This window comes from Diorhabda carinulata, chromosome X (assembly GCF_026250575.1).
Source record: "Diorhabda carinulata isolate Delta chromosome X, icDioCari1.1, whole genome shotgun sequence".
Taxonomy (NCBI): Eukaryota; Metazoa; Arthropoda; class Insecta; order Coleoptera; family Chrysomelidae; genus Diorhabda; species Diorhabda carinulata.
Genome location: NC_079472.1, coordinates 19,248,061 through 19,265,430, shown reverse-complemented (window position 1 = coordinate 19,265,430; position 17,370 = coordinate 19,248,061). Strand labels below are relative to the sequence as shown.

The window sequence follows — 17,370 nt, the reverse complement described above, 5'->3', positions numbered from 1 at the left end:
CCAACATTCAACACTGACGGACGCGATTTTGCAAATCATTTGTAAACAGTCTTCTCTGATGGTGCCAAAAGTTGCACGAAGCGATTATATACATCGTTGTTGAGTAAGGCCTCTTTTATGATCATGAAAAATCATCCAGAAATTTTGTCTCTTAAGAGATTATGGGAAGTAAAATTCGGCAAAAACATATCATATGGGTTATTTCCACTTTATCATGTTACCATGGTGATATATTGATTTATTTCGATTTGGACGTTTCAAATATTTAATATTTTACAATGTCATTTATGCAATTTGCAATGATGAAAGTATCAAGCTTAGAATTACCTTGTCAAGGTAGGGAAGCTGCGACTTGTTTGACTAACATTTTTCGTATCGAATCAAACAACGATGGTTCTGTAAGAAATCGAGTTTAATATGACCCTGTATTCATTCTTGAATGTGTACTGAAAGCAAACTTTTAATAGAAAACAAAGACAGCAAAGTTTTATCTGTCAGATTATGTAAAAAATTGATGTAAAAAAGGGGCCCAAATATTAAAATAAACAGATTATTCCTAAGAATAAATCGTCACTGGAAATCCGAAAATGATCACTGGTATGATAATATGCCCATAGGAAGAAATACGAAAATGGATAGAATCGTCGTTCGAAGCGATTGGATTCAATCCCAAGGAAAAAAATTACTAATCACTAACAAGGTACTGACCTAGGTCAGTTGATTGACCAACATTGGTATACAGGAGCAAGAGTATATATAAATTACGGGTCACAACAAAGCCAACTCAATAAAATCTTAGTTGAATATTGACGAGAAACATCAATCAAATAATGAACATGTCTGATGTTTATACATTTCAAATCTATAAAGTATGAAAATGTTTGATTTTTATACATTGTAAGTTTATTAAGGATGAAAAAGTCTAATTTCATACATTTTAAGTCTATAATTTTAAAAATGTCTAATTTTTATACATTTTAAGTCTATTAAGATTGGAAATGTCTGATTTTTAAACATTTTAAGTCTATCAAAGATATAAACGTCTACTCCTTATACATTTTAAATCTATAATGATAAAAATGTTTGATTTTTATATATATTAATTCTTTTAAGGAAGAAAAAGGCTACTTTTTATACATTTTTAGTCTATTAAGAATGAAAATGTCTGGTTTATAAATATTTTAAATCTATTAAGGATGAGAAAGTCTAATTTTTATACATTTTTAAGTCTATTAAGGATAGAAATGTCTGATTTTTGAACATTTTATGTCTATTAAGGAAAGAAAAGGTTACTTTTCATACATTTTAAGTCTATAATAATAAAAATATCCGACTGTCTATCTGAATATCTTAAATATCTAGTTTTTAAAAGAATGAAAAAGCCTAAGTATTATACATTTTAAGTCTATAATGATAAAAAAGTCTTATTTTTATACATTATAATTCTTTTAAGGATGTATATGTTTTATTTTTAAACATTAAAAATCTATTAAGGATGAAAAAGTCTAATTTTTATACATTTTAAGTCTATAGTGATAAAAATGTCTGATTTTCACACATTATAAGTCTATTAAGGAGAGAAATGTCTGATTTTTAGTTATTTTAAGTCTATTAAGGATGAAAATGTCTAATTTTTATGAGGGAAGAAAATTTCTGATTTTTATACACTCTAGTATTAGGACAAATAAAAATGTTCTATTTTAGAACTAAGTATTATACATTTCAAGTCTATAAGGAATAAAATTTTTTAAAGACTGCAAGCGATAGAAATGTCTAATGTTTGTTATAAATTATAAAATTAAAAGGGAAAAAACTCGTATTTTGACATTTTAAAATTAGAACAAATAAAAATGTCTGACTTTTATACATTTTAAGTCTATAAAAGATGAACAAAAAAATAAAAACTAACACGTCTGGATCTTCACTTAACTTTTATATTTTTTTTGTTTATTTCATATTTAAATAAAATGTTTTTGTGAAGTATTTTTTCTATAATTAGCAAAAAAAGTTATCCGAATAACCCTCGAACGTTGATATACACCAAAAAATTTTATGACAACTTTCTCGAGCTTGTTGCTTATAGACAGGCTTTCAAAATCTGTTATAAAACTTTTTCGAACAATTATCAATGTCCTTGGGTTATTACTGCTGATAATTGTTTCAATAAATCATACTTAATATATCTGTAGTGTCACGTCTATTTGTGACATTTCACACTCCAACCACCATGTTCGTAATAATAACTTCAAAATAAGTACTTTTACTTTGCGTTGGTGTTTTATAATACGCAACATAAAGCAAATGCATTAAAACATCAAATATAGGATGATTCAGAATTACGACTAGTTTATATAATTTTAAAGACGACTTGTGATCTCCGATAGAAATTATTAACATTCGGTTTTTCATCGACGAAATGTTTCTACATTTCGCAGCTCTTTAATTTATTGCTACTTTTGCTCGAGTTAATTAACGGTATAGAATTGGTGACTGATTCGAATGGTTCAGCATACCATACCGGATCTTTTGAGCTACTTAACAGATTATATTTGGATACACCAACACCACGGAGGGAATGAAAGATGAACAGAATAAAAAAAGGAGATTTTATTCAAATATATGAGAAACTAGTTGGGAGCAATCGTTTATAAACACATTTAATTATTTGTATTACAATTTCTTCTCATAGTTTTTATCCGATTTATTTATCTTATCATTATTGTCAAATTATTACTTTATGAGGTACACTTTTTTATATTATATTAAAAAGAAAATGCTACAGGAGGAGTACAATAGTAGGGTAGGTACAATAATAAATCGTTCGCATCACTTTTTCAACCGATTTAGAAGAAAGAATCATACCTTAAATTACAAATATTCATGTTATGAATCTCAATAATTCCTCAGTACCTACCGAAACAAATGTATTCATGAAAACAACAATTACGAGCAAGTAATCTTCCGATAATGTTATGCAACGATCCCCCAAATTATTCACCTTGCTAGAAAATTAACATACTCCCTTGATGCGCGAGGAATCGTTGAAAACTTTGTCGATTTTCACCCTTTCATCTCCCCGTCAATGTTCCTCCAAAGAAATTTCCAAGTTTCGCCGATGCAAATTTTGCGTAATAAAGAAGCGAGGAGATGGTCTAATAATAAAAATACGAAACATTTGCGAATTTCATTCCGCTGCAATTGTTGGCAAAGTGCCGAACGAGTGGAATCCGAGAGTTGCATCGGAATTAGGAGGTATCTTACGGTGGAAAAGTGCTACTTCCAGTAAGACGAACGTCTGGCTAAATTATGAGGCATTAAATTTATAAGAACCGACCGATTGTTACAATATCCCCAGGAAACGAATCATTAAATACGAAATTCGCTTAATAAATACGCAGCGATTGTTTTATTTGTATATAGGGGGTCAAGATACAAATCAATTGCTTTCTCTCGAGAACCAAAACTAAACTCTTAATTTAGATTTATTTTTTTTTCTAACTGATTGTCCATTTTTAATTCATTGAAGACCAACTGATTCAATTTACTTCCATGATACAAATTTCCTGAGATCGTAAAGTAGAAATTGGTTTCCTCCTTACTCTTTCAAGGACCAAAACTATTGAAGACCAACGTTTTGTACTCATTTCTATTATACAATTTTTCTCAGATCTCATCTTTGAACAACTCAAACTATATTCACAGTCTCATTAACTAATTGTCTACTAATCAACATACATGGTTCTGTCCCACCGACTGAAGGAGATTTCAGCAGTATCCCCAATATCCAGTTGAGAGATTTCCAAGGAGATGAAAACAGCCAAAAATGAGGTCGAAAGTTTATAGGAAGGAATTACCTATTAAGGGTAGTATCAGCATGACAATACTATCGTCCTTTGAGGGAAGAATTTGGACTAAGCGTGTATGTGTTTTTTTTATTGAGGTATGGATGGAAAAAGGATGCTGCCACGTATTTTCACGACATGGCTGGTATGTCAGACTTCAAACATTTCCCATACCGATTAACAACCTCCTCTATCTCTGGCCTCTGTTTACTCCTAACCTAACCTAACCAAGTAATCTCCGTTGATAGCATAGCCTTCAACATATTTCCACGTGAAGATATTATCTTGAGAGAAAATGGGTTATGTACTATTTCATCTCTTCCTGGAAGCGGCTGAAACAGGTGTCCACCTGCGGATTAAGTCAGTGGGTTCAGCTTCACTTAGTCGATGCATCCTATAATAATGCAAACAACTCACTCATACTCATATCTTCTCAACTCTTCTTTACTTAGGCCAGTGGATCTACTCTGCTAGTGAAGGGATCTTCTTTCCTCAGTAATCGAATGGGCAGTATTTCGGCAATAACGCTTTCTGCGCCTTTGGATACTGTGTGGTATGTGCTGAAAACTCAAACAGGGAATTTATCCTATAGACTAAAGTGACTTTGTCTGTGTAATATATCGGCTCAGATAATTATCCCAAATGTAATAACTGAAGTAACTACAAACCGCAACTGAGCTATTCTTCCTTGGTTTGAACCTTCAGCATAAGCTGAGATAAGATGAGAAGTAAATACTATCAATTGAAATTGCTCACAGATGCATTGTAGAATCGTTAAATTTGTTTATTAAACTAAAATAAATAGCACAATTGAAAAAGCGGACCAAATCTTTCACGTAGTTTTTTTTTCTGAACATAAAATGTTTATTTGCGAGATTGCTGCTTTGAATATAAATAATTCAGGAGTGCAATTGAAATTGAACAAAGGCATTATCATTTTCAACAGTAACAAGCATTCTTCCTTAATCAAATGTTCGTAGAGCCTATAAACAATCATAATCTTGTAGTTCCTACTCCCGGATTTGGCTGCGAAAAAATTACTCACTAGCAGGGCAATTCTATCGTATCATCTATCTAAAGAGAGTTACACTAAAATATCAAGGTTATCACCGAAAACCAGTGGGACATTTTTTATACAAAGTTACATGTTTATTTAGCACATAAATAGTGTTGGAAATATCTGCGGGACATATATGTCCCGGTGGAGTTGAAAGGGTTAAAATGTTAATAAAATGGATCGGCGTACAAGGAACGACGAAATAATCAGGTAAATAAGTACATAAAAGAAGAAGAAAAGAAGAAAAATGCTTTATTTTCAAAAAATTTGTTCACAATTTGTAGACAAGGGCTTGTAAATAATTGGCACAAAAATAGATAAATAAATAACGATGTAACCTTATAAAACGTACAGTGTGAAAATTTTCAGATGTAATTGCAATTTATACATTCCATTGTTAAAACAAAATTCAATGATATGAATAGAGAAATAAAATTAAATATATAGATATGTAATGATTTGTATTAAAAATCAATATTAACATTAAATCGGTCTGTGGAATTCTCAGAATTGAATTTTGGTATCAGAATACGAGTCGTTTATAGAGTAGAAAGCACTTTCCACTAAATATGCCTTCAAATCAATAAAAACAATAATCAGTTTTGCACTTTTTAACCCTACCTCGTATTATCAACTCAATCGTATACAATGATAATTTGTATAAATAAAAACGAAAAATTTGCAGATTACGGCCTCAATACGACACAATTACTATTTGTTACTTTCTTTCCTTTAGTTTACAATATTTTATATTGTTTCTGGTATAATTAATACAAGTCTGGTTCACAAATCCCATTTTGTTCAGAATCTGACCCGGACCACCGAAAATTATGATTTTGGTTTCATTCATGACATCTAGAACAAACTATCAAAATTACAAGAGGGGCTGAAAAGAAATGCAAAAGTTATAAACAATAATGTAAGATAAAAAATAGAGGGTTTGGTTTTTTTTTAAATATTTCAAAAACTATTTAAGATAATTAAAATTTAAAAATAGATCCTCAAAGAGCAGAAAAGTCCCACTTCGTGGAACTATATTGACAAAGCTTATTACTTTACTTTAGCCTCATAAATAAGTTTAAAAACGGCTGCCCAATCATCGCCCCAATCTAGCACATGAAGTAACAAATTATTTTAACTGATTATTAAAATTGAGGAATAAAATAATATTGGTTAACAAAGAAAAAAATATTCTTATACGGCTTTTATCAATAAAAAAACAACATATTAAGAAAATTTAAAAAAAAAGTTTTTGAAAGCTTTATTCACATAAATAACTTTTTTATGCCTTCGATTGTTGATAAAAAAGTAGAAAATCGAAATTTTTGATTTCTTCTTAAATATTTTTAAGATTAGCTCCAAAAAACCAAAAGAAATTTCTAGTTTCGAAATAATCAGCGTTTTTATGTTAACCATTGATTGATGAAATTAAACTAATTAACAAAATCATTATTATTATTGTTTATTTATAAGTTGACTTAGTATCTATTTTTTTCAATTCTTTAATATCAATATTTAATAAAAACATTGTTTTATTATGTTGTTACCCTTATTTTTGCCGCTAAGTTGAAATTATAAGCATTATCGGAACATTCTCTGGAGCTGGGATTTTTTTAGTGGTGGCATTTTCTGCTTTTTTAACATCTTTTTCCAAATTTCGATTACCTCTAATAGTTTTTGAAATATTTAAAAAAAGTAAACCCTTATATTTTATTGTTTATTATTGTCGAATTTCTTTTCAGTCCCTCCAGGAATTTTGTTAGTTTGTTTAAGATGCCATTCCGAATCGAATGTGATCAAAATCATAATTTTCGGTGGTCCGGGTCAGGTTCTGAACTAAATGGGACTTGTGAACCAGACTTTACATACAATATAAAATGAAACGCATTCCAATGATTCTCACATTCAAATATATCAGAAATTACACGGAAATTAGATAATCTACGATAACTATAATTATTTGAAAGCCCAGATATAAATAATCACACGTCAAGTATAATTTTAGCACGTAATATATTTTCCACATTTATAATATCTAATTCTAACATCAAGCATTTTTTTTTAAATCTTCAAATAACGACACTAATCCTCTCCCACTCAAATGCATATTTCATCATGATGAAAAGTCCCAATTAATATGAGTTGAAGCGACATTTATAAACAAAACATAAAATCACATCAAATATCAGTCACCGGACTATCTCTCTCTATATCTCGGCGTCGTCCCCTCCCGATTCCATTTCGAAAAACATCTCAAAGTTTTTACTCCTTGTCAAACCCATGTTGTCAGTGGAACAACGTATGCGACAGACAGATAGATGAATCCCAACTAGCAGGTTCGTCACATCGAATAGTGGACCTGCCGGTGACTGTCTTGTCTTCAACCCGTCTCATCTTGTCGAAGGTGGTAGGGGATTGAGCGAAACGTCACGACCACTCATATCCTGACTTTTCACTGCCCTTTCTGAGGGCAACTAGGGAGGGGGTTGAACCTTCTAGGGGGTCGTAGGAACTGAGCGCGTTGTAAACAGTTCGCAGCGAGATCTCGAAGTGGAAGTATACACGCTCTAGCGTTCCGCAGTTGTCGCTTTGATTTACGAGTTGCGTGATTATACGATTTATTTTTTCAATTATGTGAGGATAGTTTTCTGTTTATTTATTTATTTTTTTGGGAATATTGTGTGGTGAAACTTAATTATGAGAAGCAAAAGTGTACCTGTGAATATTTTTATCAGGAAGATAAATACATTTCTTGGTAAGTTTTTTTTATGAAATTTCTTATTTTGAATGATTTGGTCGATATCATAGTTGACGTCAAATTCTTATTCTATGATTGTTTTTGTTTTCATTTAGTTAAATACTTTAAACTTCATTTTCGTGGATTACTTTTATGTCTTCTCTAATTTTCGCAACAAAAATCTACTGAACATTAATTATATTGGACGTTTATTCCCACAAAAATATTTGAATAAAGTTCTAGAACTTGGAAATCTCTCAAAGCTTTATTTAAATAAAACTAAAAACTATTTTTCTATTTCACGTTCCATCATTAAAAATGAAATTTTAATAATAATAATCCATGTGTGGTAAAGAAAAATAGATTGTTATTGTTATGCGCATAAAAACATTTGATTCACGTGGTTTTATACTATTTATACCTAATTTTTAGCCAAATTTTCATTAATAGGCTATTTGATTTATATCAAAATGTTCGTTGGAACTTTATAAAAGTAGTTTAGGAAGTTTTATTTGGAAATATCATTTTAAATCATAAATTTAAACAGTCGAATACGATATTTGCTATGATATCATAACTTCATGAAACATGTAAACAAATAAACGTCTTTCATAGGTTGTGTTAAGAAAATTGAGTGACATTTAGAACCAATTACTGCTAATAGCACAAGAATGATATATACTTTCTAAACAGTATTACAAAATATGAATGAAATAGTTTTATTGAATCTATAATAACACTGGTCAACAAAATTCAAACTTTTTTGTCACACAAAAACTTATACCAAATTATGAAAGTACTATGGCCAACTAACAATAATATATTAATGAAAAAGAATTGACACATCAGGTTTCTTTGCCATGTCAAGACTTATCTTTTTATGAAAAGTACTAAAACAAAAATATTTCTTAATGTACAATAAACAGCTATGATTTTCGTGAATGTTTGGCTTCTATTATAGCGTTTTTTTATTAAAGAAATGTCCTGATAAAATTTTTCGCCTGATTCGTCACTCATAGCACCCAAATTTAACACTTTGTATGAAATTATAAGCTCATTGATTAAATCATTATAATTTTCCGCTTTATGGTTTCCTAGAAAATTGTGGACAACATTTCCAGGCGACTTTTACAAGATCATTCAGCTTTTCTTAAAAAATTTGTATTCTCCATTAGCTTCCGTATTTGTGGACCATTAAATATTCCCTCCTTAATTTTTGCCTCGCCGAGTCTGGGAAATTTATCTTTCAGGTATAAGAATCCACCGCCATCTTTAACATAGCTTTTACAAACGATGGTAAAAGTATGTCATCTGGACTCACCAAAGGATCAGTTTTAACATTCTTCTGCCCTGGATTGAGTGATCCACGCTTGGGTCATACTTTCTGTCCCAATCGTGAATGAAACAGCAGTATCCACAAATTTTCCAAACACGTTCACTGTATTTAATTTTTTCATGAAGAAACTTCAAATTCTCTCAATTCTCTTTAATATCAGAATCATGGACAACCTGAAGGACATTTGTTTCCGTTGCATAGCAACAGTGCTTTCAAGTTTTTGAGGACAACCGTTAGTGATTGATGATTCAAAATTCAATAAACTCATCTCTACAGGAATGTTATTACAGAAGACTAAATCACCTGCTTTAGAAAAGAAAATTTCGTACCAGGAGAAAGTAAATTCCACTTCGTTTAATCTAGACCCCAAAAGCTCAGCTTGTTTTTTAGACAAATTCAAATCATGTACAAAAATACTTGAGATAATTTATCAGGTTGACTAAGAGCAAATTCCGAACTAGAAACAGAATCCTGACTTCTGCTTGATTTGGAAGCTTTTGCACAGGCAGCTCGGCACTATGTAGGATTGGTCTGTTAGCCGATGACAAGTTTAGATAGTGGACAGTGTGTTTGGACTCGGTTGTGACGCCTTTCTTTAGAATCAAACAAAAATAACAATCACATGATCTTTTGGTTCCGTCCAAATCATTGATATACCAAAAAGCAAATTCTTGTTTATCCTAATCTAACAGGATTCTCACGAACATTACACGACTTATATGTGGAACCAAGGATTTATTTTGGTAGCGCACAGGAAAACGAAAATAGTCTAAATAGCACTTTCCAATTAATGGCGTGAATTTTCGACACTGAGATGTGAAAGTTCATTCACTCATAACAAAAACTCTTATGGATTATTAGAACACTTTCGCAGCATATTTACAATGTAACAAACGTAACTTAGTTAAATGGAATCATTATATAGTGGCCTAAATTAAGTTATTCAAACAAAAACACGTAAATGAAGTCAAAATTGAATATATAGCTCTCACAAAAAATCTGTATGTGACTGAAAAAAAATGATATGAATCATCAAAACAAACAAAAATCATCACAAAGTACGTGTTCACCAGTATAATTCTTGTACTATTGTGGAGAAAATCGATGACTTTCCGATTTTGGTCACTCAAGTACCAATATCCGTAATTATAATTTGTGTTTGTATCATAATATCTGATAACAAATTTTGTGTTTTTGCAATTTCAATTCTAAAATCTCTCTACAACGTTTTCATTTATTACTTTTACTGATAAAAGGAATCATAGACGTGATAACAGAATTATGCTAAGGCATTTATTACACTATGATAGTTCTATGTCATGTAGCTATTATTGAATATACAGGGTGGTTCTACATTCATGTGATTAAATTCAGGAAGTAATTAAGACACCTATTTACCTATTTCCGAGATATCACCCTTAGACAGTTTATTATATATATATATATATATATATATATATATATATATGCCTCGTATTCATAAAACTTTTTTCTCTTATATTTTATTGTAATTATGGAGTAATTAATAACGCATATTAAAGTATTGAATCACTGACGCAAATTGTAACAATTAATTTCATTAAATTCATCAAAGTCCAATTAATTGTCATTTTTACTTTATACAACGAAAAAAATTTATTCAAATGAATAACCTTGGAATCAAATTAATATTATTCCACTTTTAAATCTCGTTTTTCATGACTTAGATTGTTATCTTGATTGTTATATAACGGATGGAAAGAGTCCTATATCAAAATATGACTTTTCACTTAGAAAAGACTTTTTTGGTAGCTGTAGAACTGTATAGAATCACGTGGAAATGGTTAGTTTATTCCGCCAAGCAAATGTATAAATATTCCTAAAACTTTTGAAGAAATTCTGAAAAAAATGTAATCAAAAGTTGGTTCAAAATCACAATTTTGTTTCATATCAATAATGAAGCACTTCCAACAAAATTTCATAATTTTATGAATTTTCTAATGCTTATGTGTTCAATAGTGTATTTCACCTTTTCCCTCAATTTTTGAAATTTTGTCAAGTCAATATCAATAAATTGAAAATATTTATTCAACAAATTATAATTTTTCCTATAATGGTAAAACTAAACTCTACTGATAAAATATCATAATAAAACCTAACAGCGCGCGCTACTGCACAAACTGAAGGTATGGTCACACTACAAGCGGAAAAAATTTCGTGTCAGATGAGATGAGACATGATATTACTCAATTATTCCGAAGACATTCCTCTGAATGAAGCTTGGAAAACAATAAAATTCTATAGAGAACTTCCCACGCGTTTTACTCTAAAACTAGTTTTCATACATTGGGTGCCTTTTTAATTATGTTTAACGATGGATAAATCCTTAAATAACGATCAATAGGTAAAAAAAACTAATTATGCTCAATCATTTCATGTTACAACAGCTTTTCTACATTTTTATTGAAGATAAATACGTTCACTATCCAGTTGTATCGATTAGTTACTCAAGCTAAAGACGACGTTATGTGTCAGTGAATTTAACACATTTTTTTTCATCATTTTAAACATTTCCTGAGATTGATTCATCCTCCAAACCAATCTTACGTCTCTTTAATTGTGATATAACAAACATGGAATGATGGTAAGCCAGGATTATAAGGTGAATTGTCCAATAAGCGGTTAATTAACTTCTCTGAAGTTGTTCCTCCGTGAAGCAATCGAGTTGGGACATTACCACGGAGCGCAATATTGGAATGCACTACACAACACCAAATTCTGCTTGAAATATTGAAGTATTTGATATCTTTGGAAATGAGGTTAGTTATTATCTACCACCTGTGAGATGGAGATTGTACATTTTCAACTAATCGCCCTCTATTTACTTGTCTTTATGTCGTGCAAGTTTGATACGATCATGGTGGATGCGTTCATTACTGCAGTTATAAAACAAAAACCATTCACGACATATTCCCAAACAGAAGATATAATTAATGATTATTCATTGCTTGATTTATTAAATCGATACAAAGAATAACTGTGGCCATATGGAAATGCCAATTTAACTATTAGTCATCGCTATAAATCTTGTCAATCTGTTTTGTAAATATGTTAATAAAAAAGAAGAATGTCATTAAACGGGTATAACTGTCGACAATTTTCTAGAAAGAGGTTCATATTATTTATATATTTTCTCTAAAAAACGTTCGCTTGAGTCGACAAAATAAGGCTATTAAATTTTTAATTGTCACTTAAAGAGTTGTCGTACATGATTTGTGTTCCTTTAATTCATTTTATTACAGAACTATCTTGGTATCAATTTGAAAAATAATAAAACAACACTATTTTGTAAATTTATGTTATTTTATATAACGTAAGTATCTCAAAATAGTCTCAAAATGAAACCAATGCTCAGTTCAAAGATCAAACTGTCCTCGGTTGAAGACAGATCAATTTAAATAGCTTTACATAATTATACAAGTATAAAAAAGTTATCGAAGAGCTAATGGTACTGTACTATATATGAAGCCTTTATACAGGCTTTGACTCTCATTATGTTTACAGAATATTCATAAGAACGGGTGCACTAGAATAGAGTTTAGAGCGATTATACAATACTTTTTTTAGATAGAGAAGCAAACGCTCGTTTAGGTGTTGAGCCAAGGCAGCTTCACAAAAAGTTAAAGCTCTCTTTACGACTAGAAAGCTATAAACAACGCAATAGCTTTTTATCCTCTCCAAGATCCAAATTCGTCCATCTTTAGAATATTGATCGCATATTCGGCACATTCGCCTATAACAATTTTTGTAAGACCTACTGGAAAGGCAGACGTGGGCCATGAACACCGAATTCGCCGAATTGAAGGATAATTCTCCATTTCCGTTTTTGATTAAAGTCTATTTATCGAAGAAAAATAGTAAACCAAAATATATTCATGCATAGTGCACGTGATCAGGTTTCAAAACGCCAAAACCGAACATGTGGCAGGGTCGCATTCCGCACTTAAGAAATAATTTATATAATAATAGATTCATAGAGCAGATTAACAATATAAATTGTAAATAATTATTCACAATCATTATTACAAAAATATACAATGTAAACGTGAAGTTTGGAATAGATCTACAGTGAACGACCAAAAATATGGAACAGATTCATTTGAAAATTAGGTATTAATAATATTTCAATTTTTTCAATGATTATGAATAACATTTTATTGTTAACGTTAATGTTTGGGCAGGAATTGTTATAAATCATATCGTAGGTCCATTCGCTTTCAAAAGCTATTGTAAACTAATGTGATTTCATAGAAATTGACCACCCACCATATAGCCTTGATCTGGCCCTGTCCGATTATTTTCTGTTCGCTGAGATAAATGCTGAGTAACTGGGTGAAATGTTTAACGGTGACGATGAAATTAAACAGACGGCATTTTTGTATAATGACATAGATTAGGTTAGATTAGAATGCTTGCCTTTTGATTGTGTGGATAAATCCATCCATAACTTATCCTTAGTATGTCCAGCGTTTACCCATGTTTCATCCAGGTAATACATTTATCTATTTCCTTCATGAAATTTCTTAATTTTTTCAAAGTATTCTCGCCTTCATGCAATTATTTCCCGTTTTTTTAATAATAAACTGTTCCTTCCTCGTTTTTGGTATTGACATTCCATTTTTTAAAATAAAATATTGATCTTTTAAAAAAATTTTGTCTTTATCTTCGTTAACTACTTTCACAACTTTATCCACTGTAGGTAATTGAAAGAAAAAATTGAGCACAATTCTTCTGATGCCGCTCCTGTCGAAACCATAAATTGTATTTTTTGTTGGATACTTTTTTGGTCGGCCACTAAATGATGAGCTCTGTATTCACGAACGATTCGGTAGATACTTGTAGAAGATACTTCCAAAATATTGTCAACATTTTATTCAACAAATAACGATGCCAAGACGTGTTTCGCCCGGAATGTTCACGTGCTGATCACGTATTGACCATTGTTTTGATTTACTATTCTTTTTCGATAAATAGACTTTAGTTGTTATTGTCCTAATAAGACATGTTGTATGCTACATGGTGTTATACAGAAAAAATAATTTTTTTATATTTTCTTGGTCAACCTTTCTTTGGCCCACGTTAGTTTGAGAGTTTGATACCTTTTTTTCCATATCGATTCGGCGCTACTGTACTTTTATTAATTACTACCGTTAAACACTTCATTTTTGATTATTGATTCATTTCCTTAATAAATTCCATGAATTCGCAATATAATGAATCATAAATTCTACATAACAAGTCCGGAAACGGATATGATCAACTTCATTCAGTCTTAATTAATTTGATTTTTATATAATTTCAGTACAATAAATTATTCAACATTTTTTAAATCAAATAGACTAATTAAACAACAACATTCAGTGATTCAGATAGCAATGAAGCATGAAACTATTGATTAAGGTAAAGAAATTATTTTGTTTACGTAATATACGATTTTATCTCGACTCTAAAGTTTTTCTAAAATTTAGGGATGCGTTAAAAGAAAGCATTGATTTGCATCATGCTCCTCTACTAAAGAAAACATAGTTTGGTTGTCAAACTTATTAATCAATAAATAGCAATAAAGTTCTGACTTTTTGTTGTGGTACCTTTTCTCTACTTCAAGTAAAACCCGTATAAAGTTATGTATAGTTGTGATTTGCTGGTATGTATTTTAATAATTTAGATATAATTTTGTTTCATAGAAGATACAGGAGGTATTATCAAAGATATTAATGTGGATATCAAGCACAAAATCAGTAAACACAAGGAAGAAAAGTGTATAAAGTATGAAAGAACACTTTCAAACGAAAGTAAAAATAGTCCACTTATTACTTTCCATGAATGGAAAAACTAAGAAGAATGGTTTTACTACAAACATGTTAAATACTCATTGTTGAAAATACCTTCGCCTCAAAATGTAGAAACGTATTAAAATTAGTCTCTATCTCTATGAAGAGTACTATTTCTTTACTTTCTTTTAATTAAGTCATCTTTGGTCATTGATGACTCAGTATATAATAGATAGTATGGAACGCGTGTGTATTATTTGGACATACTGAAGGGGAAAATTTTAAGGAGCCTTGGCAGAAAAGAAATATGGGAAATTGAAGGGGAAGACACAGTTAGTGATTGAACAGCGCAGCGTTGGTTTGATCATTCTAATAGTGGAGATTTGACGCTTGATTTAGTTGACGCCTACATTTTATACCTGCGTGAGATATTGAGGGTCACAATAGAAAAAAACCCGGTAAATATTACTCACATCGCCATTCAAAATCATTACGTAACATCTATAGAAGCTATCGAATAGTGCCAAGATTCAAACGAAACGTTGAGTCCCTGATTGCCCTGCTCATCCTCCTCGTTTTATTAGACTTGTGATGAGCAATGTGTTTTCATGAACAACGCGAAAATAGAAAATCAGTAGTTAGATATTGAATAGATATAGAAAGAGCAAAGCAAAGAGCAAAGCAAAGAGCAAAGCAAAGAGCAAAGCAAAGAGCAAAGCAAAGAGCAAAGCAAAGAGCAAAGCAAAGAGCAAAGCAAAGAGCAAAGCAAAGAGCAAAGCAAAGAGCAAAGCAAAGAGCAAAGCAAAGAGCAAAGCAAAGAGCAAAGCAAAGAGCAAAGCAAAGAGCAAAGCAAAGAGCAAAGCAAAGAGCAAAGCAAAGAGCAAAGCAAAGAGCAAAGCAAAGAGCAAAGCAAAGAGCAAAGCAAAGAGCAAAGCAAAGAGCAAAGCAAAGAGCAAAGCAAAGAGCAAAGCAAAGAGCAAAGCAAAGAGCAAAGCAAAGAGCAAAGCAAAGAGCAAAGCAAAGAGCAAAGCAAAGAGCAAAGCAAAGAGCAAAGCAAAGAGCAAAGCAAAGAGCAAAGCAAAGAGCAAAGCAAAGAGCAAAGCAAAGAGCAAAGCAAAGAGCAAAGCAAAGAGCAAAGCAAAGAGCAAAGCAAAGAGCAAAGCAAAGAGCAAAGCAAAGAGCAAAGCAAAGAGCAAAGCAAAGAGCAAAGCAAAGAGCAAAGCAAAGAGCAAAGCAAAGAGCAAAGCAAAGAGCAAAGCAAAGAGCAAAGTTTTATCAGAGAAATGTCTAGGTTCTCTTAAAACCAGAAAAGGCGAAACAACATTCTGCAAAAGTTACACGGAATATTATCGAAGAATTTGGTAGTATTGAACTACTACCACATGCGGCATAGTCTGGGCGTTGCAGAATCAAATGTGGAGAAAAATTTGAATTATCCGAAGGAGATGTTGAAAATTCATGAGACAAGTTTTACCAAGGTCTCAAAGTAATTGCTGGACATTGGGTTAAAGTGAAACAAAGTGAATATTCGAAGTAAACATTATTTATGAAACACCCTCTATAAATGTTTGATCTAGCATAGATAGAATGAAATGTTTCCTATCTAGCGTATATTTGATATAATAGATGAAAAAATAAGATGATAAAAATAATATTAAAGACATTAAAGCAAGAATAATATTTAAAGATGAACAATATAAATTCGTTAGGGGTACAAGAATAGGAAAAATAACAATGAGAATATGGAGAAAACAAACATATTTGATTCCTTCCATTATAACAGTTGGAATTTGTATTTGTCTCTTAAAGTATTCAAATACTTAAACTGCTACTCCCTTTTACAAAATAAAAGTAAGTGCAAATGTATTAGAATTAACGTCAAGCAGTGTAGATTATCTATTCGTTTTCTTCAAAAACTGAAATCCAGCCTTTCCAGAACAATTGAAAATTATTCACAATTTATAAAACAGAATCCAAAAACCATTTTGGAACCGAAAAGCATTAAAAACGCTTCTAGACTCGTTTGGAGTCATCAAAAGAATATAGAATCGTACAAGATTGTTTTGAAGTTTGTCCTTTTAGATATTTCGTCACTTTCTCAGCCAAAGTGGCAGATCGTTGAACTGTACAGTACAAGTAGAATAGGATTAAACCCGAAATTAGATTGGGCACTTCTGATTTTTTAGATTCTATGAGATTTTCGATTACCGAATAAGCCTAACTTTTAACAAAATTAAGAGCATGGGTTTTCGAAAGTTTGGAACGAGAATAACTCGAAAACTAAAAGGAATTCAAAAAATATGGAGCACAAAATTTTATACAAAAAAGGTCTCTAGTCATTTTTTTGTTGAAGCCACTATTCTGAGTAAATCTCTCTCAATTTCGCCGGAGAATCCCTTATCGAATTCCCGCCAGTGTGAATTCAAGCCAATTTACGTTCCAGTCACACATGCAAACTGCTCTAACTCTTGGAAAACTACTTTGTTTTCCAAAAATCAAAATGCTCCATCATGGTTGAGATATCTATTTTCTACTCGGATAAGCTAGCATAATTTTCGAATCATGAAATTTTCGAAAATCTTGCGAGA

The 17,370-nt window shown here is 31.1% G+C and overlaps 1 protein-coding gene across 4 annotated transcripts in view; it reads left to right on the top strand.

Annotated features, from left to right (window-relative positions):
- LOC130901309 (protein tiptop-like) overlaps positions 1-17,370 on the top strand; it is a 355,321-nt gene that overhangs the window by 273,301 nt on the left and 64,650 nt on the right. The window contains exon 1 of one of the 4 annotated variants that reach the window (XM_057812558.1): positions 7,208-7,654. The exons of the other annotated variants lie outside the window; for them this stretch is intronic. Coding sequence (XP_057668541.1) covers positions 7,597-7,654 — 58 coding nt within the window. The 5' untranslated portion in view covers positions 7,208-7,596. Of the gene's footprint in view, positions 1-7,207; positions 7,655-17,370 lie in introns of those variants that run through there. 4 annotated transcript variants of the gene reach the window in all.